The sequence below is a fragment of the Sorex fumeus genome, unplaced genomic scaffold, assembly GCF_029834395.1.
Source record: "Sorex fumeus unplaced genomic scaffold, SorFum_2.1 ptg000061l, whole genome shotgun sequence".
Taxonomy (NCBI): Eukaryota; Metazoa; Chordata; class Mammalia; order Eulipotyphla; family Soricidae; genus Sorex; species Sorex fumeus.
Genome location: NW_026606118.1, coordinates 27251332 through 27277325, shown reverse-complemented (window position 1 = coordinate 27277325; position 25994 = coordinate 27251332). Strand labels below are relative to the sequence as shown.

Genomic DNA, 25994 nt, shown 5'->3' with positions numbered 1-25994 from the left:
AGGGTAAATGCTATAATCCCTGTATATTCTCTCAGGTTTCTTATAACAGCATTTTAAACAATCAAGGAAGGAAAGTGACATTCGGTAATATATCAGAGTGTGTGTGTGTGTGTGTGTGTGTGTGTGTGTGTGTGTGTGTGTTGGGGGGGTGCGGCGGAGAGCTGGAAAGTTAGTACAGAGGGTAGGGCACTTGCTTTGCACATGGCCAACCTGGGTTCAATCCTGGCACCCCATATGATCCCCTGAGCCCCACTAAGGTATGATTCTAGAGCAGAGCCAGGAGTACGCCCCTGAGCACCAGCAGATGTGGTCCCCAAACAAAAGACTCCAGAGTCAGAAGCGTCATCTGAGAGTCCCTGCAGGCTTTGCTGAGGGTACAATAGCCACTGTTTTCTGAAGTGGGCAGTGTGGCCCCCTGGGAGGTGCTGGTTGGGGGTGGGGGGGGTGGGTAGGAGTACCCTCTGTTTGTTCCGCTTCAATAGGAAGGGTATGCTGCATGATTTTCTTTTTCTGAAAGAGGGCCTCAGGTCAGACAAGTTGAATTGCTCTAGTCCAGTGGGAAAATGATCAATAAATAAGTCCACATGTCCTTTCGGAAGTGATAGCATGTGTGAAGTCCCTGAAACCAGAGGCTGTTGCTGAGAGGGTGGTGAGAGTAGACCATACCCCTCTTAACAGCACTTGGGATCTGTGAGATGTGACCTGAAAGTCACCAGCCAGATGTACAACAAGTGGAACAAGCATAAGAAACACCTGGGACAGAAGAGTTTCAGGAAAGTCGACACCAGACAGGGTCATGGGAACCTCCCACCATGGCTGAATCCTGGGCATTCTGCTGTCCTCTGCTTATATTCCTTCTTGCATGCCAAACCCTCATAACCAAAGAAAGTCGTTACCAAAAGAAATGCCACAGGGCAGCGCCCTACCTTCAAACAGTGTGCCACGGAGGTAGCTTCTTATCAAACACCAGTGCTTGGATGTCCACCACCTTAAGGGTCAAAGAAGGGGGAATAGACCCATAATTTAGGGGGTCTAAAGTTACCTAATCTCGTTAATTTATCTAAACTGGCATAAACAACTTTGCTCTCTTTCTTTCAATGCTTTCTGCAATGGAGAAACTATTGGTGTTTTTTTGTTTGTTTGTTTGTTTTTGTAAAGACAGAATCTGTGGGTAGGTTTCCTTTTTAGCCATACAACAGCACTTTGGGGCCTATTGATGTAGGAGGGGTACATCCTGCCTGCAGTCAATTGCAAGACTTCTGCACTTTTGCATGAACTGGGGAGAGAAAGATACCCAGGGGACTGTCACCAGTAGACCCAGATGACAGTACAACATGGTGGGTGAGTGGGGAGGGGGGAAGAAAAACACCAGTATTTACATAGTGGACCACTTGAGAGAGAGGCCAGATGGGCAGGAGTCTGGCCTCTCCAGACTTAGAAGTGTTTCTTAAAATGCTCCAGACTTTTATTGATCTGTTCCCTAATAGCTCTACAAGTAGAAAGTGGAATTTTTAATAGTCCTTAAAGATCCTGCACATGTCAGCCACATATTGCCAATGTCTCAGAGAGTAAGGGAACCGTGAATAACAAAGGAGTCAACCCTGGGCAGTATTCTGAGGAAATTATGGGAAGGAAGAAGAGTATTTCAGAAAAAAATTCTATGCCATGTGGGTTTGAGAAGGGGATAGGAGCAGAAAACCACAGTGGGAGTTGGGATGAGGAGGAGGTAGAGATAGTGAAGACCATGAAGTTGGACTCTCTGGGCATAGATCTCAGCCCCATGGTTTCCTACTATGTGACCTTGAACAGTTAAGTTAATCTCTTAGCTTCCCTGTGCCCAGAAGCTGCAGAATGAGAGCAATAATCTTGGCCTATACTAGATATATGAATCTAGACAGTATGTATCCGGTGCCTGGCTTAGCAGCATATAGCTTTTAGAGTTTTGATCTTGATTGTATTGGGCAACATGGCACCATTAAACAGAGATCAATGGGAGGATGGGAAAGAAACATTATCGAAAGCCAAGAGCAAAGAAGACTTGGAAAGAACACTGTTCAGATGGCATGGAGTGAACCTGTACTTCACAATGTGTGATCCCTTCTTTCTCTTCCTTCTTCCCTCACTTGATTTTTACAGGTTTTACTGTGCATCACCTACACCCCAACCTTTGACCTGAATGGGAGTGCAGTATTGAAGATCGCAGAGGTGAGTCTGGGGGTGTCTCCCCTGCCTTTCCACGCGCTTCTGTGTGTGCTGCCTGTTCAGGCTTCAGGGTGGAGCTAAGTCTCAATAGTGGGGTGAGCTCTCAAGCATCATTACTGTGGGTAATGTCTCTGAGGAATTGATCCGTGGGAAGCAGGCTCTGGGGTCCTTCATTCACTCACAGTGCTCTGCATGCTTTGATGTGCTTGGCTAGAGGCTTTAGCCATGAAAATAACAGTACTGGTTCACCCGACACTGCTACACCTAGGTATGTGTGTGCTACACCTACCTGTTGTTTTCTATTCAACATATTTTTTTTAAAATATGCTTATAAGAGACCAAGTATAAGGACTCAGATGTTTATTCATTACAGATCACCCCATCTTCTAAACTCTAATAAATGTGTCTTGTACCCGTCATTGGGAAGCCTTCTCTTTTCCATCTACATTGCCGCTTTGGATAACAGGTACCTCCCAGCACACTGCAAAGTGTGTCCATCAGAAAATGTGGCTTCTTGATCATCAAACATACGCCCTTGACTTTTGGAACACCACCAGTCTGAAGCTTCGCTTTACTAAAATTAGGATATTTTTTCCCTTCATTTCTTGAACATCTTCAGGATTCATAAGTTTTGATGAGAGTACACATATTTTCTTGAGAAGAGGCAAGCATTTTCTGGAGACTGAGTTTATGGAGAGAAAGAAAGCCCAATTATCAGCCCTCGTGGGCAGTTATTTATTGTGCTGTTTGTTTTTATGATACTAATTACCATTTAATGACTAAGACAAGTAAGATAGTAAACACTTTGGGTACATTTTCTTCTCATCATTATTGAAGTATCATTGACTAATAAAACTTGTGTATTTTTCAAATGTAGAACTGGATGTTTTGATGCAGACACACACTGAAATAATCACCACAATCAAGCTTGTGAATATCTGTCACTGCATGCAGTGAAAATGATCCTGAGTGGTATTTATAGTGGATGGTGACACATGTGTTATGCAGTGTTTGGGATAAGAATGAAAATTATGACTTTGTTATATTGTTATATGTCTGTCGAAAGAAAAAGCAGCAATTTGCTGACCTCACTAACATAAATCAGTCAGTACTAAAAATCAGTCAGCATTTTCATAGATAGAGTGAACCCTTTTCTTTAACATTTTTACTCTGCATAAGTAAAGAAATTGAATATCAGTATTTCTAAATGAATTTGAAGGGCTGCAATGGTTGTTCTTATTTTTGCATGTGCAAGTGCAAATACAAAGTGTGTGTGTGGTGTGTGTGTGTGTGTGTGTGTGAGAGAGAGAGAGAGAGAGAGAGAGAGAGAGAGAGAGCACACGCACAAGAGTGCACTTTTTCACTACACCCATTTACCACTTAACAGAAAACCGGTTGAGCATCCCCACAGGGCATGTTGTCTTCTAGCTTTTCTGTAGTTTTATAATAGCTAAGTAGTCAGCCTTTATTTACTCCGCCTCCCTACCCTTCCATCCATCACTTTTCATTCTCAGCTTTTTTAAGTTTGACTGTTTTCAATACTTCCTATAGTTTTGGTTTTCAAAGGGTAATTGTGGTTTCTGATCTCACAAAGATACAGGAAGGCCTTTGGCCTTTTGACTCTGCAGGATTAGGGTGGTAACTGCCAGCTAGTACTCTTACTGACCTAGGGGGAAGGCAGAGTGCACAGGTGTTACAGGAGCCTCCAGGCGGGTACCAGGATCCCCCAAACTGCCTCTTAAAAGAAAAGTAGGTTGCCTTCCTAATCCTCACAGGAACCAGAGTATAAAGGAAAATCTGAAAGACTCAAGATGCATTTCCAAACAGTAAACACATGGGGCCAGAGAGACAGTATAGCAGGTAAGGTCCTTGCTTGCATGCAGCCAACCTGGATTCAGTCCCCAGCATCACACAGAGTGCCCTGATTTCTGCCAGGGGTAACCCCTGAGCACAAAGCCAGAAGTTAGCCCAGAAGCACAGCCAAGTGTGGCTCCCAAACCAAACAAAATAATCAGGCAAACCAAAGAGCAGACATACAGCTATGATCAGCCACATCAAGGGCATTCACTGGAGAAATGCCAAAGCATGGTGGGTTCTAACAAAACTTGTGCAAGAGGCCCAGGGCATGGTTTGGAGGTAAACTGAGACTAACAATTGCATGCAGGGAACTAGGGGTCTATTTTGACCTCTCTCTCTCTCTCTCTCTCTCTCTCTCTCTCTCTCTCTCTCTGTCTCTGTCTCTCTCTCTCTCACACACACACACACACACACACACACACAAACACATAAACACTCACTCACTATAGTGAGTGTTTTTAGCCCTGGGATGAAAAACAACCAGCCCAGGGTGATGTAAAGCTGAAGTTGGTGGTGCAAAGTCGGGATGCTGGAGCCCTGACACTGGACATCAATCCCAGGTCCCCCAATCCCCCACTGCCAGGGAAGTTGTCATGGATACCACTCTGGGCCTCTTGTTTGTTCTCGGTAAAAGTGGTGCTAATTGTACCATCTCATCTCAGGGTTGTGCCAGTTAGACCAGGAAAAACAAAATTGTGATAAGCCCTAAGGCAGGTGCAAGCACCTAGGAAATTGCTCCATCTCTGTGAGTTGTCATTGTCAGGTCACTACAGACTGGTGACACTGCCTAGATTTCGACAGGGTTGGTCCCTGAAAAGGTGGGGTTCCCCACTTTTGGGTCAGTCCCTGGCCATCCATTGGGCCAGGGCTCTGATCAACCAGCTTGCTATCCAACTTGGTATGGCCTATAGCTCCTGGTTGGAACTGCAGACCCCCAGTTCCCAGCAGAAAGTCAGTGCAGTGATCAGGAAATGGGTTCCACCAACCCACCCCCTGAAAAAGCATGTCACCTCCTCCTTAGCTCTTCTCATTTGCACTAAAGGCTTGGGATACTTTCCTCTGCGGGAAAGACTTGGCGAAGATCTGAACCCAGCATGTTTCTTCCTGAATTTCCTGCATGCAATCTCCCAGAAGCAAGCTGTAGGCCCACACACTGCCCCTCCCGCCTGGCAGTCTATGAAGGACACAGGCTGCCAGTTCTCCTGTGCCAGGACATCTTGGAAGAGTCCCCTGCAGCGTCGGGGTGCAGACATTGTCCAAACCAACCATGAGAGCCTCCTTGGCAAAGGCCTTTTGATAAGTAGAAGGTGCAGCCTGGCTCCTCTGTGCTGGTGGGGACCTGCCAAGGGACATCAGTTCCCAGAAAGCAAAATGTAAAAGTGTCACCTTATATCTGGTCCAGCCATGAGTCAGGACATTCTCAAGCCAATGTACTGAGAGGTTGAGTGATCCCTGAGAGTGACAAGCTTCACAGATGGCAGAGCCAGGGGTGCACTCCACCCCGCTGCATGGATCAAAAAGCCAACAATTGAGATGCCCTGTGGGATGCTGCCCCTGCTGAGAACAGAAGATCCTGAACCATCAGCTGGAGCTGCAATTCTGCACATTTTCATGGGGGCATAAGCTAGATTCCTGCCTCCCTGTGCTGTTCCCTCTCATAGCTAGTAGTGGTGAGAGGGCATGCAAACATATTCAGTCACTTGTGGCCAGAGACAAGTCAGTAGACTCAAAGGTTGTGTGATAAAGCTTTTGCTAATCCTTATTTAGCATGTATGCAGGCCCAGGCACTGTTCTAGTAACTTCACCTGTACAAATGGTCCCTTGTGTGTGAGGGCTTGGTATGTGCTGTACCAACCTGAATGAAGATGGAGTAAAAGTAATACTCATTCAACAGAAAGGACAATAAGGTGTTCTCATAATGCTGGACAGTGTCAGCCAAACAATTTTTGACTTAAGATATTTTCTTCTTTTTTTATTTTTTTCTCTTTTTAAAACAGATTGATCACTAACTTACAACATTATAGAATTTCAGTAATAATACATAAATAATTTCAGGAGTACACATATAATTCCTCGATATGTGTGTAGAATGTGTCATATCCACCACCAAAATCTCTCTCCTCATTCCTCCCATACATCCTCCATCCCTTCTAATAACCACCATAGTTTTCACCAAGTGGAGGAATTACTTTGTTGTGTCCTAGTTCATTTGCTTGAGTTATTTCTATTCCACACATTATTAAAGCCATGAGTAATATGTCTTCGACATACTCCACAATCACCTCATATTCCATTCATCTTTTCTCAGATAGGACAACAATCCCATATGTTTTTAAATGCACACAATTTATTGGGCATTATACTACTGCTTCTTAATCTAGCCACTTAACATATCTTCAACTTTAGATGGTTTGGGGGTGGGAGGCATGTAACCTTGTTATTTATTGAGGAATATCACTGTTTAATCACACACTCCACATGACATTACTAAGAAGTAAAAAATATTGTCATCCAGATTTTACCAGTAAGGGAACTGATATGGAAAAGTTTATACAATTAGGAAATACTGGAACCAGGAGGCAAGGTCATTTGGACTGAGCACTGGGTCTCTGCCCCGTGTCGCACTCGCTGTCATATGACTCTTAGAGTGATTCACTTGCTTGATGAAAGCTCACCTTGTAAAAAGCAAAAAGGTCATTTGCTCATTCTTTGTTAATCTTGCTAACTCTCAGAATCTTCCCTTTCATCCCAAAGCATGCTTAGACACTAATGCACTGTAGTTCAGAGAATTTTTGTCTTTGACATTCTTCTTTAGGTTCAGAGAATATCAGACATCAGTTTATTGCTACTGATTACAGTCCAGAATAGGATACAGGCATATGTAATTTTCATAGGTTCCTGTGTAAATTTGACATTTTCAGTGGTTATTTAATTAAACTTTGTCTTTTCCCCCTTATCCTCCTAAAACTGATTTCCACAGGGGATAGGTAGAGCTGCCAGGAGACTTACTTTTAGAGTTGATGATTCTCATCTGAGAGTACACATTGAACTGGCTTGGCAACTGTTAACAAGAATAAGATGCCAAGGGTTGCTCTCAGAATTTTAAGATTTGGGGTATTGGAGGAACTTGGCTTAGAATTTTGTAAAAGCTTAGTAATCCTACTACAGACATCAAGTGGAGAATAATTACTCCATGATTCCTCATCCCTCCTGTCAAGCTTTGGTGTCAAACTCTTGAAATGAGCTATTGGGGCTCACATGGCCAGCAAACAGATTCTTATCAGCACCTGGGAACTTGTTAGAAATGCAGGACCTCAGACTCCAGCTGGGACCACCAGGAAGAATCTGCTTGTTCTAAAATCTGTCAGGCAAATACAGATGTACAGATGTGTATTAAAGTTTGATGAGTGCAGGCACTATAAAAACTGTGAAAATGAGAGGTCATGTTAAGGTGATACTCTGCCATGCTTGTTGGTGCAGAGCCCAGAGGAGAGCTCCCTTGCTTCCTGCCATATCTGATGAGACCCCCCAGAACACCCAAGTTTGAGGTCCCAAGTTTAAGCAGCTACTTCCTGTCTGTAGTAACCCTAAAAGTGCAAACTTTGGTTTCCTTTCATCTATCTAATGTCTTTCAATTTTACTCTCCTGCTAAATGATCTTCAGACATTTTCTGTGCTTGAAACTTATCCAGTGTATCACTTAAGTGAAAATTTTAGCAGACTAATCTGCTGCAGAGCTCCACTCTCCTTCGCCCTTCCTGAATATGTGTTTTCACCAATAAGCCTACTTTCAGCTATCAAGAAATGAGGAGCATACCACCCTAATTCATTCACGTAATTTAGCATAAGACATGTGAGGAGTGAATTATTCATGTGAAAAGCAAAGCAGCAGACAATAAACATACAGTACACTACTACTAGATTGTTAGAGGTATAGACAACTTGAGAAAGAATGATCTCAAGTATGATCTGAAGTCATTGCTTGCTTTGGAGTGTGATAAACAAATAGGGTAGAATAAATAGGGTAGAAATAAACCTTTTCCTAACTGGTCTTTATTTTCTAGTTCTTCAGACATCCAAAATAGCTGGGAGCCTTTTGGTTTTCACCAGAGAACTACTTAAGAAATACTTTATTCTCAACAAAAAAAGAACTAATTACAAGAGAGTTTCACTGTCACAAAAAAAAAAAGAGTTTAGATACTGGAATTCAGTGATTTTGCAGGTTCTCAAGTGCTTTTTCTCTGCTAATTTCGCTTTTCAAAATTTGCATTTTTATTTTTAAAGTAGGACATTTTAAGCTGAAACTATACTTTGCCCCTGGAAGCTTTGGGGGGTTATTTTTGAATTTTTTGTATAAAAGAGTCAGTAACTTGACAACTAACAGTGCATTCTCTCCTATTGTCACTTTGGAAATAGCTATGACAACCACTTTATAAAATTTTTTTGTGGGGGTGGGAGGGGGACCACACCTGAACTTACTCCTGTTTCAGGGGTCACTCTGGTGGTATTTGAGGGAACATACGCAGTACTAAGCACTGAACCAAGGACAGCTGGGTGCAGGGCAAATGCCTTATCTTCTGTACTATATCTCTGGCCCCAAGACATTTTTTCTACGTACTTTTCTTAATTTGAAGCACAGTAATTTATAATACTTTAAATATTGTAATATTTCTGTAACATTGTGATATTATAAAAACATTATAATAGGGCTTCCACATATAATGTTCCAATACCACACACTCCCACCTGGCCGTTGGCCTCCTTCCATCACTAGCTCAGCGTCCCCTCCTAACCACCATCCATTAAGTCGTCAGGTCTCAGGTTTTGTTGTCTTTGATCATGTGTTATTCCCATGTTCTTTTTCTTTATTTCTGTATAGAAGAAAGATCACTCTATATCTACCCTCTCCTGGCTGACTTCACTCAACATGATACACTTCCATTTCATCCGTATAGTGATAGTTGCATGCAGGACTCCAAATGTTCTCTCCATTTTTACTTGAGTCTCCATTGACTAATATCGGGAGTAGTGCTCTCCCTGAAAGTTGTGGATCTAGAAATGGGATGTGAAGCTAAGTATGAAAAATGAGTTTTTTTTCCTTCCCAGGTACCAATGAGAATATGAAAGGTCACTGAGTCTCAAATTGCAATGAAGAGGACAGCCTTTGTTTGTGTGTCTGACTTCATAAAACTGCACTAAAGAAAGTTTTTCAGAACAGGGTCTTTAAAAATAAGGAGAGTATAAGAAATATCACCAAACTTTTAAATGGACAGTTATGAAATATCAACCTGTTTATCACCTCAATTTCATGATTCTGTTACTAAAACTCCATATGGATATAAAAAAAATCCTCTTTATTTTGGTTAAATGCTGGACCCAAAATTACTCTTTATTTTATATCCAAACTAGTGAATGTGTTGAGTTTCCCAAGGACAGTTACTTTAATAAAGTAAAGGACTTTGGCAATAGAAACTGCTCGACTCTTGGGGAAAAGGAAGAGGGATGGACCTTTGCCAGAAGCTCTGTGAAGCTGATTTAAGGATGATGAGTCTGAGCCATATGTGGGTAGGGGGCAGGTAGAGAGTTGTCTCTTACCTGCTAGAGGCTCTTTTGTGGGATTTGTCAAGTGAGAAAACCTAGTTTGTAAATGTGCCCTTGGTTGGTTTGATCTTAGAGACTTATGAAAACTTTCAGTCTTTCTGTCACTTCCTAACAGGTTCAAGCAAAGTCTCAAAGATCATGAATCTTAAGAATTCTTACTTTCAGAGGCTCCCTTTTTCACTCTTTATATCCAGAGCCTTGGTTATTTATCCTAACTACTCATCATTGAATTCCTATGCTTATCAACACATAGCATTGTGTATTTATTCCTTTAACTTTGGCCTCAACCAAAGGAGATAAAGAAGCCATAGGAAAGTGAGGTAAATGTGCTTGCCTGAATTTCTCAAACTATTCACATCTAGGCTTTACATATTTTATGTATATTACCACAGTAATGCTTCCGGGTCTTAGGAAATGTCATTAGAACCTGTAGTAATATTGGCATCTCAGTAAAATTCTTAATCTTAGTCACATGGGACTTTTGCCAAGGCATTTAAATAATTTTTAAATTATTTAACTTGGCATTTTGTTCTTAAAGCACATGCAGTCATACATTTCACTATCACCACAAATTCAAGTGACTATTAGGCTTATATCATGTTCTTGGTTACCTTTACATATTGATTATCTTTCTTTAGCATTCTCTTATGAGAAAATCAAGAGTTTTAATTCGATTTAGTTGGGCTAGTTGTCCTGGAGTTCTAAGTGGGATTCTAGGAAAACCTGCCACAAAAAAATTCTAGTTGTCATCATTCTAGCTGTCCCTAAAAAAATTTATCTAGATGACCTGACTCATTCTTCTTGGAAGCATTTTATTCATTTATTCTTGAGAAGACTGAGAGCACTTCTGCATCTTGGTAAATACTCAGCCGTGAAAGCTGGACTCATGACTGAAAGTGAGGCCAGTGAGGTGAGGATCTGGATTCACTCTAGGTGAGGATCCACTCTAGGTTTTGCTTTCAGAAACACATGTCAGGTAGTCTCTATTGGTTCTGCTTTGACTCTCAGAGGTCTCTTTCATTTGACTGCTGATTACTGGATGGGCTTTCAGCAAACTTCCTTTTGTAAGAACTGTTTTCACCTCTTTTTAACCTCTGACTTGTCTCCTTTTCTGCCATCCCACCCCACCCCCACCACCAACTCTTAAACATATTTAGAGTTAGAAGAGACGTTGAACAATGCAGAGACACTCTCTACTTTATTTTAGGCTGGTTCACTGGGTAGACCCATTAAGACCAAGTAAAAGGCTCTGCTTCAGAAAGCATAGTACTTGGGACTGGAGCAATAGTATAACGGGTAGGGCATTTGCCTTGCACATGGCTGATCAGGTTCCATCTCCAGCATCCCATATGGTCCCCCAAGCTCCAACAGGAGTAATTCCCAATTGCAGAGCCAGGAGCAAGCTCTGAGCATCACTGGGTGTGATCTTAAAACAAAAACAAACAAACAAACAAACAAGAACTTGGTGGATTTTAGTGTCATATATCATCTTAATACAAAAGCTTGGGAAATTTTACCTATTACCTGTATTATCTGGGCACTTTTTTCTTTTTTTCCACTGTAGCACTGTCCTCCCATTGTTCATCGATTTGCTCAAGTGGGCACCAGTGAGACTTGTTGTTACTGTTTTTGATATATTGAATATGCCATGGGGAGCTTGCCAGGCTCTGCTGTGCAGGCGGGATATTCTTGGTAGCTTGCCGGGCTCTTGAAGAGGGATGGAGGAATCATCCTGGTTGGCCGTGTGCAAGACAAATGCCCTACCCACTGTGCTGTCACTCCAGTCCTCTTTTTTCCCATTTATTTAAAATGTCAGTAAGTACTAGAGGACTCTTCCTATGGGGAAAATGAGAAATGACAAAACAATGTTAATTGGGGGAAATGACAAAACGATGTTAAAGAAACACTTTTTTTTCTTGGGGAGAGGGGGCTTTTTGAGTAACACCCAGCGATGCACAGGGGTTGCTTCTGGCTCACACACTCAGGAATTACTCCTGGCAGTGCTCAGGGGACCATATGGGATTCTGGGAATTGAACCCGGGTCAGCTGCGTGCAAGGTAAATGCCCTACCCACTGTGCTATTGCTCTAGCCCCTAAAGAAACACTATTGATTTTCTTCTTTATCTTTGACTTCCTTCACCCATTTCCCTACCTCCACCCTTACCATTGGATCCATCAATTTGCTCTCTACCTATGACCTTATATTACAGAGGTAGGATGTTCGCCTTACAAACGGCCAACATGGCCGACCCGAGTTCGATTCCTCCGCCCCTCTCGGAGAGCCCGGCAAGCTACCGAGAGTATTCGATATGCCAAACACAGTAACAACAAAGTCTCCAATGGAGACGTTACTGGGCCCGCTCGAGCAAATCGACGATCAACGAGAGGGCCTTTACCTTACCTTTACATATGAAAAAAATTATACAGTCTTTGTCTTTCCCACATTATTTCTTATCCTTCTTGTTGATTTTCATTAGTTTACATTATTATGTCAGTGATATAAGTTAAAGCCTCTATATGTATATAGGATTCGCTATACGTACCACCAAAGTTCCATTGCCATCTTATAGCCTAAAATGTCCTTCTACCCATACTTCCCACCCACCCAACTCATCATAGTTTTTACCAAATCTAGGAGTTAGTTTTGTTGCTTTTTATTGAAGTTCATTTGCTTTATTTATCTTTCACTTATGAGTGACACCATCCAGCAATTATTCCTTCCTTCTTTCCTTCCTTCCAACCATTGGCAGTACTCAAGTGCTATTGCCAGAAATGAACCCTGAGCTCCATCATGCAAAACATGCATTCCAGCCCTTTGCGTGATCTCCTTTGCTCTCTATTTCACTTAGCATAATCACCTCAGAGTCCATACATTTTGTTCCAAATCATACAATTTAATCATTTTAATAGTCCCTTGAATATATGTACCATAGCTTTATCCAGCTATGTGTTGTTTTGGCCCTCTTGAATAATGCTGCTGTGGACAAATAACTTTTTTTTTTTTTGCTTTTTGGGTCACACCCGGCGATGTTCAGGGGTTACTCCTGGCTTATGCACTCGGGAATTACTCCTGGCGGTGCTCGGGGGACCATATGGGATGCTGGGAATTGAACCTGGGTCGGCCATGTTGGCTGCGTGCAAGGCAAATGCCCTACCTGCTGTGCTATCGCTCCAGCCCCCAAATAACTTTTTGAATTAGTGTCTTCATAGCTTTTGAATAAATGCCTATGAGTGGTATTGATGGATCATTGGAATGTTTCTTTTTATATTTTAAGAAATCTTCATACTGTTTTCATAGAGAACAATTTACATTCCCACCAGCAGTGCACAAGAGTTCCTTTATCCTCACATCTTGCCAACATTCATTGCTTTCTACCTTTTTTTTAATTAATAGGCCTTTCTATGAGTTTGATGTGCTACCTCACTGTGATTTTAATTTGCAGTTCCCTAAGAATTGCAATACTGAGCATTTTTTCTATGTATTTATGGGCCCACCTTGTGTGTTTTCTTGGGAGAAGAGTCTATTCAAGTTTTTGCCCATTTTAAAAAATATGGTTGCTTGCTTTAATTAGACATATATTAGACAACTTTTTGCCAAACACAGAGTGAGAACAGCTTTTCTCTGTTAACAGGGTCTTTTGTTTTTGTAGTAGTTTCCTTTTTTCTGTGTTGAAGCTTCTTTAATCTTTTTTGTCTATCAGCCTTTTGCTATAGTGCCATTTATTTATTCTTGTTTTTGTTTTTCTTGCTGATACTCAGTTTGCATACCCAATTATCCGAGATATGAGGTCCTAGGATATAACATCTGTGTTCCATTTCTTTTGTTTTTTGGTCTTGAATCCTTAATCCAGTTTGGGTTAATTTTTGTGAGTGATACCAAATAGTGATCCAGTTTGATATCTTTAATGTACCTGCCCAGTTTTTCCAACATCAGTTATTGAAGAGAATTTACTTTATTCATTTGTATGCTCTTAGCTCTTTTGTTGTTGATTAAATGTTCGTATTTGTACAAATTTATTTTGGAGTTCTGTTCAGTTCTGTTGGTCTATATGACTGTGTTTGTTGCCATCTATAGGGTTTAATTTACTGTTGCTTTGTAAAATAGTTTGAAGTCAGAGTCCTATCTAATCCTTTTTTCCCATCTAGCATAAAGTCCTTGTGGTCTATTGTCACAAATTATAAGAGTTTATTAGTTAATATTGCTTGAATAATATATACCATATTTTCTTTGCCCATTTGTTCATCAATAAAAATTGTTTGTTTTCACATCTTAGCTATTATAAACAATGATGTGATGAACATGGGAATGTACATATCTTTTCAGGTTACTGTCTGTGGGTTTTTAAAAAAAATACGAATATAGATTAGTGACCAATATGGTAGTTCTATTTTCAACCTTTTGAGAAGTCTCCATCATGAAATTCAGAGTGTCTTATCTAATTTCGATTCTCATCAGTTTGCCTTTTCTTTCGATCCTTACAAACACTTGTTATTTCTTGGCTTTTTGATGATGACCCTTCTAGCAGGTATGTGGTGATATCTCATTATTGTTTTGATATGCAGTCCCAATTTTGAGCATCATTTAAAGAAATTTCTTTTAAGCTGAAAGTTTGTATGGATATGTTCAGTTGTGTGCAAAATTCTGTTCAGCTGTGTTTTATACCCAGATTTTACAGATGTCCACCTGTCTATAAAGTAAGCTTTTGTGGAGAGAATTAGAAAACAGCTTGTTAACTGAGTTATCAAAGAGTGTTAACTGAGATATCAAAGAGATTCAACATAGAATTTGGTCTTCTAGGGATGACCAAAATTGTCTTTGCTCCTACTGTGATCAAAAAGCATTCATTGTCTCCATAAAAACACAGTTATTCATATTTCTTAGAGCTTCATCTCTATAAACATTTCTACTTTTCATCACCATACATTTTTTTTTATCTTCATAAGCATTTTACAACTGCAGACATACTGGCTTTTCCCTTTCTGAAACTTAACACACAATATCTTATACTGTTTTAGCAAAGTTGTTTCACTAACCCTAAATCAATTAGAAAAGAGAAGGTAAAGGCACGGTTTAATGAAGTAAAGGCTACATGTATTTTGCAATGCTAAACAAACTTCTATTGGAGCGGCTTCTTTAAAATTTGTTTCCACATGAATCAATATTATTAGATGTATGCTACACTCAGCTATGCTACTTCCTATTTGACAATGATGATTCCAGGGTCTAACCAAGTACTGTTATTTATCAGCCTATTGACACGGTGATGGAAACTTTCTGCTTCTGTGAGGCTCAGAGGCACATGGCATTTTCTTGTTTTTTTCCCTCTGCTTCTGGTTTGTTTTGCTTCATTAACAATTTGTGTTTTTACTCTCAGCTGTGTCTAGCATGCCATAAAGCTGGAAGTCCACACATGCATGAAATGATCAAAATGTCTATTGTGAAACTCCTCACTGCCCTGTGTGATCGCGCGTTCCCAGGCCACAAGGAGCCTGGGGCTTTTCACAAGGTATTTGACATGGCTTTTGGAGCCTCTGGCAAAGAAGCGGGACTGAAGCTTTTTAAGTTTCAGTTCTGCACTGTGAAAGCAGAGGGCATGGTGAGGTAGATATTGGAGATATTAAAAGAAATTGATGAGTCCCTTTCAGAAACTCAGCCTGCCTTTGGACTTGGTATTCTCATAGCCCCTCAGATTCAATGTGCTCCTTTGAGCACTGCCCCAGGAAACAGAAAAGCATTTATACAGAGAGTAGGCAGTCAGCACTATAATGGAAACCATAAGCTATGAACCTTACTGGTTTACCAAGTTATTATTATTATAGTAAGTTTGAGAAGCTTCACTTTAAGGGCAAAAATAGACAGTACAGGGATGAAGATACTTACCTCGCAGGCAGCGAACTAGAGTTAGATATCAGGCTCCAATGATCGTCCCCCAAGCAACCACAAAGAGTGACCCCTGAGCACAGAGTCAAGAATAAGCCCTGGCCACGTCTAGGTGTGGTCCAATTTTTAAAAAATTGAACATAAAAACAAGGAAGAAACTTCTCTTTAGAAAATGTCAAGGTAGCTGATAAACCGTTTTTCCTGGGTATCTAAAGAGAGTAATATTATTAGATACATTGTCATTTTTCTATTTTAAAGTACAACCTTTGTCATAGTAATTATAGTCCCAACTTTAATAGAAAGAGCTTTTTAGATTAATCCTTTCACTTTTACAGAATAGATGCCTACCTTATTTTTAATTAAATATCTTCTTCAATAAATTATTGACAGTGTTATACTCTATAGTAATAAAAAATACTAAAAATATTGGTGACATTAAAACTAAAAACCATGCATTTGGTATTTGAGCAATTCCTAGGTACTTACAGCACTGTGTTACATAAAAGACTTTTCCTCATATATGCTTTCTTTCATGGGTCTAAAGTGATTGATATCATTTTTAAGAGAGATTGTATAGTATATAGTTCAGCTCTCAAAATAGCCACTCTTATCCTTAATGCTGCTAAGGCTTAAAATTGCCCCTTAGATTTATAATGTCAGAGCACAGATATCTTAAGTATCTACCATTAAAAAGGTTTCTTGGGAGAATATAAGATTTAGGAAAAACTGCTAAATTCTGATATATAAATAGTATACTCATATGCCTAATTACACTGTAGAGAATTTGATTTTCATCAGAGTGAAACACCACACTCATTTAGATGTATTTCCAAGCTTTTAAAATCATTTCATGTAAAAGTATATGTCTCTCAGTATTAAAGCACTTTTCCCCCTAAATATGTATAAATGGTACCATTAAGTACATGTAATTCTTGATCATTTGCAAAAAAGAAAAAAAAAGGAATTTAAAATTGATATGCCCTAAAATGGCAGCCTTGAAAAATAAACATTTTGGATCTAACTTTTATATTTTTAACTTAAAATGAGTTAAGCCAACTTCCAAATACAATTTTGAGTTTTAAATGGTCATCTGTAATAGTCATGATTCTATAAGAAACAAGTTGAACTTTTGGAAAATATTTACATTTATTTAATCTTACCAAAAAGGTTACTACAGTAATTCCTAGTAGAAAAACTCTGGCTTAAGTAATATCAGTAACAAAGGTTGCCATTTTATCTCTCTTTCATTTCAGTTATCAATCATTAAGTTTGCTACAGAGATGAAAAAAAAACAGTAATTTTATTGTAAATAATCTTGGAGCAATTCCTAGGGAAAAAACCAAGCATATTAAATGTCTTCTTTTTCTTTCCATAGGACTAAATATACTTGTGAAATTGAAAGGGTTATTTAACTTTACGGCATGAAAAAATAATGGCTTAAAGTGTTCATTGTCAACCCATCCTTCAAACTTCCCAAAGAATCAGATGGAATAAAATCTGCACCATCATGACATTTTAACACCTTCATCAAATGAGGGTTTCTTTTTTAATTGGGACTGCTCCCTACATTTGGCATAGGTTGCTAACTGACATTCAGATTCCCAAGACCCACAGAGGCCACAACTGATGTTATTTTCACTTAGCAGACTCCCAGACACTGAGCAGAAGTGCGACAGTGACAGGCATTTGTCTGTCAAAGGAGTCTTGGAGCCAGGCATGCTGGTATCTGGCTCTCACATGCCAGCCTAGGAGCAAGTTAGATCCAACTCAGTGGGTGCAGAGACCTTGGGTAGATGCCTAGTTGGTCTTTAAGGACCAACTTTTCTATAATAAGTTCAAGAAAACAACTTGCAGAGTTCCCTCAGAAGACAGGATCAATGACAGGAGTCACAGCACCCAGGGAAAGGCAAACTTTCATTCCTACCAGATGGTTCCTTCACATCTTTCCAGTTCAGATGCAGTTTAGCAATCAGGGAAGGTCTTTATCCTCAGCCCAGCTGCCTAGCAACATAACTGACCTTTAGCCTTCTTTATTGTGTTTCTGGAAGAACACTGCTATGGAGTTAATCCATTGTCAAACTTGTTTACAGAACAGAAGTAAGGGTTTCACTAATCCTTTTCCCAGAGCTCTTTGTTCAGCAATTGACAAATTTCTGTTCTTATTTTGCCATGGAGAGAGATTTACCTGATTAATTCCCAGCCACCTGAGCGTGACCTAGATAAGATTGTTAGGCATATCTATAAAACCACTCATTCACATTCTCCTATGATGCTCAGAAAAATAAACTTCTAAGAGTGGAAGTGTGTAGGGGGACAGTCCTTATTCTCTGTGCTTAAAAAAAAAATTCCCAGGGAATTAAAATATTTTGGAGACTCAACTAGTCCTAAATCAGGCTGACTTTCTTTTGAAAAGGGATTTGATGTCCTCTCTGGTTCATTCTGAAGCATGTTAATAACCGGACTGATACTACAGAGTATGTGTGTTGCTATCTTATTTCTTTACCAGGTGTGCATTGAAACTTACATATGTAGCTGTCACCAGCGCAGCATAAACACTGCTGTGCGGGCAACTCTCAGTCAAATGCTGAGTGACTTGACTTTACAGTTACGACAAAGGCAGGAGAATACGGTGAGCCTTGCAGATTCCACCCGTTCCTCACAGCCTTGCTGGGGTCCCTGCATGCCTGTTTTGTCCCTAATCCAACACGGTCCTCTCAGGGCTGCTTCCTATGGAAACAGGAGGAAGGACTTGCTTGGGTTTAGAAGAACGTATCTCTGTAGAAATTATTTTTGCCTGTTTTACTCTAAAACTTTGAGGTTTTTTTTTAGATTGGTTTCTGTCAAATTTTCCGTTGATAGTTTCAAAGCCACTCTTTTGATTTTTTATTTGTTTGAAGAAAACTTCTCATATTGAAAACTTTTATTTAAAAATATTGTGGTAGAGGCCAGAGTGATAGAATAGCAGGTAGGGCAGTTGCCTTGCATGCAGTCGACCAGTGTTCGATCCCTGGCATCCTATTGGGTCCCCCATGCACCACCAGAATTCCTGAGTGCAGAGCTGGGAGTAACCCCTGAGCACCACTGGGTGTGACCCCAGAAAAGCATATAAATAAATAAGTAAATAAAATATTGTGGTGTATCATGCCACAGACCAGAAATAAATTCAAAATAAGAGGGGGAAAAATGAAGTTTCTTACGAGCTTTGAGCTTTTGGGTACGCTTCCCTTTATTAACAAAAGATTGGGGCAGAATGTCTCCAGGATTTGCTCTCTCCCTTCAAAGCCCACTAGAGCTTTATGCTTTCAAATGTGAACAGATTGTCTCAAATGAGCATTCCTGGAAAAAAAATGTAAATGTAATTGGCTTCTTGCATATATTATCTTCTGGGAATGTTAAGGGAGTAATGATTTCTTTTCAAAATTAGTGGGTTGTGTTTTTTTTTAAATCTGCCTCTATGATAATTCAGCTGAAAATTCTTCTAAAATCTGCAAGACGTGTTCTGAAATGCATACTTTGTCCCATTTTGGGATAGAAAGTCTCAGCGGTAGTCCACAGTAATCCCAGAAATTAATTTAACAGAAATGAAGATTTCAAGGTTTTCATTGCAATCCTCCCCTATTTCTCACCAGGCATTATTTTCGAGAAAACCATGGTGTTGAGTAGGGATTATCCGGTCAAATTATTTATTACTCATTTTTAAAAAGGAGGAAAATGCAACCCTGAGACATGAAATTGGATTCTAAAATGAATGAGCTTATTTGTGAAAGGGCCAGAACCAAATCCCAGGTTGCTCAACTGACTCTCTTAATCACATCCACTGGTTAGCCAGTGTGGAGAAAACAGCATTAATCTGAAAACAGAAATAGTGATTCATTATATGTTTGTTCTGCCCAGAGCCCAAATATCTATTGAAATTTTTTTATCATGTTATATTTGTATTATTTTCACTTACCCTTCACTACAAACAAGGCTGTTTAATAAGCCAGGGTTGAGATATTAGTTTTAAATTTGAGAAATTCAGATTGGTAAATAAAAAACACATTAACACAAACAACATAATTCTAAAAGGAATAACACAAGGTATTGGGAAGCCTTACTAATGTACTACATCAGCGTCCAGCCTTTCAAAAGAGCAGAATGATAAAATACAGGTAGAGTTATTGGTGCCTTCATAGATGTACCATTCACATGAAACATGGCAGTTTCAAAGGCATTTCAATGATATTCCTTCATTTTATCTTTAAAAAAAAATTAAGAATATATTGGGTTTCCGAGAAAATGACTCAGCCTTTAAGCTCCCAGTGTTCTTCTGCGAGATGATGACAGGAATAGTTGAAGAGATGTAGATAAAACTGAAGGTTGTTGCCTCTGAGCCCTGTAATCTGAGTCTAATCAGTCTTCTGGCTCTGCTCTTCACCGACCACCTGGACTCACCCATATGGGAGGCAAGATCCCCAGTGAGGTAGCAGAACATTTGTGTTCCCTGCTATTTGCTTTCTGTTCCTCATGCAGCCCCTGGAGAGGTTTCCGTGTTCCACAAACACAGTTCTCAGTCTGCCAGGATTGGAAGCACATGTGTTATCTGCTACAGGGAGTCATATATTTTGCCACCTAATAAAGGTTATTTTTCAGCTACTAAAGGGGAGGTGATGAGCTTCGCACTAAGGGGACTTTGTGTATTCCCTGGCACACATAGCATTACTAGGGGATGATGAGTGTTGTGTGTGGCGTGACCCATCACGGCAGACATCTCAAAATTAGGCAGACTTAAATAGAACAGCACGACAATAAATCTAGAATGTCAAAAGCATTAGTGTGAAATATGTCTTCAAGCTACTATCTCTCCCCTAGCTCACACTACTTCCAGACAGATGATGCAATTTAATTTTGTGGCAGCAAAAACCCTTACATGAGGATTATTATCCAGCCCTTTAATGAAATGATTTAGCTGGCCGAAGCTATTGTTCAGTTGTAAATTGTAAAAGCTGAAATGCCACAGGTAAATCTTTGGGGGTCTTTCATCCTGAAAATTGATTCCGAGGAATTTCCTCCAGAAAATAACTGCTCTGTAACAGCTTGGGCTGAGCTCTCAAGGCTGATGCAGCTCTCGGTGCTGCAACTGTGGTGGCGTGGAGCTTGCAAATTAATGGAAAGAGAAAGGTCAGAATACGTGCTATAATAATATAGAGGGGGGTGGGGTAGGAGGGGCCAGGACAAGGGGGCCCTGGGGTGATTTACAGGTTTGATAGTTAATGAGCATGAAAATAGCCTCTTCTTCGACTTGGGAATTGGGAGACCTAAGAACCTCCTTCCCACTCAGCTCAGGGAGTCTGTCTCTAACGTCTCCATGCTGTGGGAAGTAGACCTGACTATTAGCAAATGTCCTTCCCTTCCTAATCTCTCTTCTCACAAGGTCTGTCTGTCCCAGAATCCTGTCCTGACAGGTTTAGATCTAATTAACCTAGAATGGTGGCGCTAGCCAGACAGTCGCAGTTAGCCTGCTCCCCTAATCAAATAGGAGCCTCTGACCTCTAATCAACTGGGGAGTCTAGAAACCTGATCCCTCGTCAGGACTAAGGAGTCTCTTCACTCAGTGCCCAGCACAGTATCATCTGGGACCTTGAGATGTCTTTTTGTCTGTGGAACTCACCTGTTTGGGCAAGTTAGTGTTGCCTTGGGTTATAGTCAGCACCTGGAAGGATGGATAGTTCACTTCCCGGAAGTTTGTGGTCCCGGGAATGAACAGCTTTGGGAATAGAGAAGGCCAGTTCCAGGGTCAGTGTTTTCATCAATGCTCTGAATAATGAAATGCTATCAAGCACTTGATGATGCACTTAGGTAAGTCAGTTGAGCCCAAAGCACTCAGAATCACAATTTGTTTCCTAGAATTTACCACTGTCTTAGACTGAGGATTTTTTTCATGCCCAAGTCTCCTAACTGTCCTGTGTGTATCTTCGTTACTAGATAATCGAAAACCCGGATGTCCCTCAGGATCTCAGGAATCAAGGTACTGGATCTGATTTTTTGCTGGCTCAGTTGAAAGTGTGGTTGTAAGAATGCCTATTCGGTGCTTGATGGGTGGGGCCCCGGGTTACTGACAGGTCTCCTTGATGCTTCCCTTAGCTCTGTCATCTGCTTCGTGTGGATCGTACCTGTTCCTGTCCCCGCTGTGTGAGGAAAATCTCTCTTCCCATAGCTTCCTCATTGAAAACTGATTTTTTGGTTAACTTATTCCTCATCAAGTCAGGTTTTATTCGTTAATCCTATGAGAAATGGATTGCAGGGTATAGAAATCAGATTGGCATGAAGTACTCTAGCACCAGAATTATGTTAATAAAATATCTATCTTTCAGGGGAGAGGGGAGGGTTGGGGGTTTGGAACACACCTTGAAATGCTCCTATCTCTGTGCTCAGGGGTCAATCCTGGAGATGTTCAGGAGAGCACCATATGGGTGCTGGAATTGAACCGGGTTCAGCTTTAACCCTGCCCTATCTCTTCAGCCCCTATAAAATACTATTTTTTAATATAAAAAGTGAGTCATAAGACAGGGATCTTGTCAAAGGACAGATGTTTCAATTCAGATAGTAACTGAAATCCAGGTAAGGAACTGCTTCTGATCCACAAATCAAGTAGAAGTTCACATTAACTAACAAACAGTTATTTAAGTTAAAAAAAAAAAAAAAGAAAGAAACTGGGGCCAGGAAGATTGCTCAGAGGTCTGAAAAGAATGCTTTGCATGCGGAGCCTTGGGTCTGATCACAGTACTTGATGGTGCCTCAATCACTGCTAGGAGAAACTCCCTGAGCACAATGCTGGGAGTAGCCTTCTAAGCCCTGCCAGGTGAGACCCCAAAATTAAAAAAAATTTTAAAAAAGACTTGATAGTCTTATCTGAGAAAGATACAAATAATTCTATTCATCTGATTAATAAAAATAGAAGTGTACTTTTAGATTGCATTTAGAAATCAAAAATAAAATATTTGACTAAATTTTTATTAAGCATTTAATTAAGATTAAAATACTTGGAAAATCTTCTCAATCATTTTTGCTAGTTAATAAAAGGCAGAAAGAGGTGAGGTAAAGAGCTAATAAAAAAGGGGAAAGAAAAGAGATAGACAGAAGCAGCTCATCAGTCACAATTAGGAGGAAAAGAGTAAGTGAAGGAAATGGAAAAAGAAATGCTTGAGAACTTAATTTTAAGGCATTGCTGGAGATGGTGTTAGAGATGTATCATGTAGTATCCCTGGTCCCTGGGTGCTCAGTAATCAGTAATGTTTTTGACATTTCTCCCTCTCTCCCCTTCTCTCTCTCTCTCCCTGTCTCTCCCTTCCTCCCTCCTTCTCTCTCCTTTCTCTCTTTCTCTCTCTCCCTCCCTCCCTCTCTATCTCTCCCTCTCTCTTTCTCTCTTGCTCTTACTCACTCTCATTCTCGCTCTCTCCTTCACTTTCCCCAAATTTTGACTTTATCGTAGGACATATATGTGAGTGTGGGGTTAGATTGAACCCAGGAACTCACACTCGGGCAAATGCTCTACCACTAAGCTTTGTTCAGGTCATGAAATATGATTTTATAAACTAAAAAGGAGACCAAAGTAGTTTGGTCAGGGATACATCTTTAAGAATTTATGTTTGTAGAAAATTGCTGAACTCATTTGAAATCTAGCTATACAAGTTTAAGGACTATGTAAGGGGTTATTTAACTTAAATAGTTCATTGTTGTTCTTACCACTTCTATTTTCTTTCCAAGTTTAAGATCTACATTTTGGAAACAAGACATTTATTCCTCTTTCCCCTTCCCTCCTCTGATATTTATTTTAATTTTCTCTCACGATTTTTTTTACCATCTCCTTGTGTTTGTCATCAGTCCCTTATATCTTACAAAATACCTAGCCACAATTTTATGCATGCTTACAAATTTTTTTGTTATTTTTTTATATTTTTTGTTATTTAAAAATTGCTGAAGCCAAAGAAATAATACAGGGCTTAAGGCACTTGCCTTGCATGTGCTGACCTCAGTTAGATCACTTGAACCACATCTGTTTCCCTAAATACAACCAAGAGTGATCTCTGAGCACAGTGCTAGGAGTAAGCTCTGAGCACTGCCAGGTGTGGCTCCAGAATAAACAAGCAAACAAACCAACAAAAAACTAAAAAGTGCTTCCACTGGTTAGTTAACTTGAATCAACAACTGTGTGAGATTGCTTTTATTTATCCCCCATTTATCAACCTTTTGACACCTGTAGATCAGCATAGGTCTGTGGACAAGTAGTTGACATTTATCCCATTTTGAAAAAAAAAAAAGACAAAGCTTAACCAAGCACAAGAAATCAGTAAGTTGGGGCACTGTATTTCAGTCTTTTCCCATGCTTTTGTGGGAGTTTCGTCGCTTATTTCTGGACACAAATGTGCCTAGAGGAGAAATGATTTTGTTCTGACTTTGGCTTTTGCTCCATTAACGAAACCCATGCATACCTTGAGCATTAAGTCAGTGGAGGCTGCATCATTTGACCCTGTTTACCTCACCTCCTAGTTCAAACTGCCCATCTTTCCGCCATACTGCCTTCTTTTATCTCTCGGGGATGCAAGGCCAATCTTCCCAGAAGACGCAGAAGTCCGGAGATTTGAGTGTCTAATGCCTGTGGCCTCCTTTGTTTGAAGGGCTGACCGTGGAGGCTCTCTCCGATGATCTTGTCTCTGTGCTAACAGTTCTGTGTGAGAAGCTCCAAGCTGCCATCAAGTAAGTGCTCTCAGGTTTGTGCTCTGCTTTCCCCTGGGTCTGGCTCTGAAGGAATTGATGTCCAAAGCATCACTGGTTATTCAGTCTGGGGACAGAGACTTTGCCCTTTCCTCATTAGCATTTCCTGTCGTTCCTGAGTGACTTCAGGCAGGTCCCATTGCCAGATGCCGTTTCCAGAAGGATATCAGTTTTAGATGAGAAAAATGGAAACCCAGACCTTGCAAAGAATCACTCGTTCCCCAAGAGGATATACTGTGGGCCCAAAACTTGTTGAGGGGGTCAGGGTTAGTCTGCACCTAGGCAAGACCTAGCCAAGTGACTCTAAATGAATCTTTTTCCTCAAACTGTCGCACCTTCCTCCTCTGTTCAGTGACAGGGTTGGTCACTGCAAACCCTGTGTCCCTATTTTTTCTAACTTTTTCTGATCCCACATGCTCACACGCCTCATCTTTTTTAAAATACTGTTATTGTGGTAGCATATTATAATAATGTTCATGCTTTTGGCGTACAAAGTGACTACGCCTCTACTACTACCAAAATGCCAAAGATCTCCCACCACAGACCTTGTGCCACATCTGGTTCACCACCCCACACCTCAACCCCTTGCTCGGATGCATATCTTCTAATTCTTCTCTCCACTCCAACGTGTCAGTGTCCAAGAGTTGGTGTTTTTTGGATACTGTGCATTCCCTTCTTTTTTCTGTGTATCACACATGCGTGAGGTCATCCAACATTTGTCCTGCTTCCTCTCACTTATGTCACTGAGTGTGATACCCTTTAGTTCCATTCAAGGTGTAGCAAAAGGGAAGATTTCTCTTATAAATAATTCAGTAGCATTACATTGTGTATATGCATAACTAACTACTTTATCCACTCATCTGCCATTGGGCATTTGGATTGTTTCCAGATCTTTGCTACTGTAAACTGCATTGCAATAGATGTAAATGGGCATATTATATATATATATATATATATATATATATATATACTTTTAAAACTTATGTTTTCTTATTCTTGGGATCAATGCCAAGAAGGAAATCACTAATAGTCAAACAGTAGCTTCCTTTTTAATTTCTTGAGATGTCTCCATACTATTTTCCACAGAAGCTGAATCAGACAATATTCCTGCCAACAGAACCTAGCTCTAAAAAGCACACGTTACTATGACCTTTATGTCCTTTTACTTTTTTTTTGGCACATTAGTTCATTTAGGTGAGGTCTTTGGCTCCAATTCTTTGTGCAGGAAGTTAATAAGACTACTTCTGTCTCTATAGTAAAGACAAATCGTGTAAAAGAAGAATTTTTAAGTCTCTAACAGCTATGTAGATATTTAATTGAAAATTTTTACAACACAGTATGAGTCTGAAGTGCCCATTGTATTATGAAAGATGCGTAAATTATTGTTTACTAAAAAAGATTATAGTTTACTGATAACTAGAGCATTTGAGAATTCAGAAATTATTGTAGAATTTAAAAAATAAAAATCCTTGGGATCACACCCAGCAGCACTCAGGAGTCCCTGGGCCACTTCTAGCAGAATTTTGCCTGACATCAATCAGTGGAGCTTGGGTTGACTGCGCTGAAGGCCACCAGAGCCATACCCAGTGGTGCTCAGGGTACACTAGAGCTATACCCAGTGCTTAGGAGGCCATGAGATATCAGGGATGAGACTGAGGGCATTGCACACACTAGGCAAAAAGAAGTAGCACTTGGATTGG

General features: G+C 40.2%; 1 protein-coding gene across 1 annotated transcript in view; it reads left to right on the top strand.

Moving 5' to 3' along the window:
• The window catches only part of ARFGEF3 (ARFGEF family member 3), a 171985-nt gene that overhangs the window by 60365 nt on the left and 85626 nt on the right, over positions 1-25994 (top strand). The window contains exons 5-8 of the mRNA XM_056125974.1: positions 2137-2205; positions 18047-18169; positions 21505-21547; positions 24198-24276. Of these exons, the coding sequence (XP_055981949.1) occupies positions 2137-2205; positions 18047-18169; positions 21505-21547; positions 24198-24276 (314 nt within the window). The remainder of the gene's footprint in view (positions 1-2136; positions 2206-18046; positions 18170-21504; positions 21548-24197; positions 24277-25994) is intronic.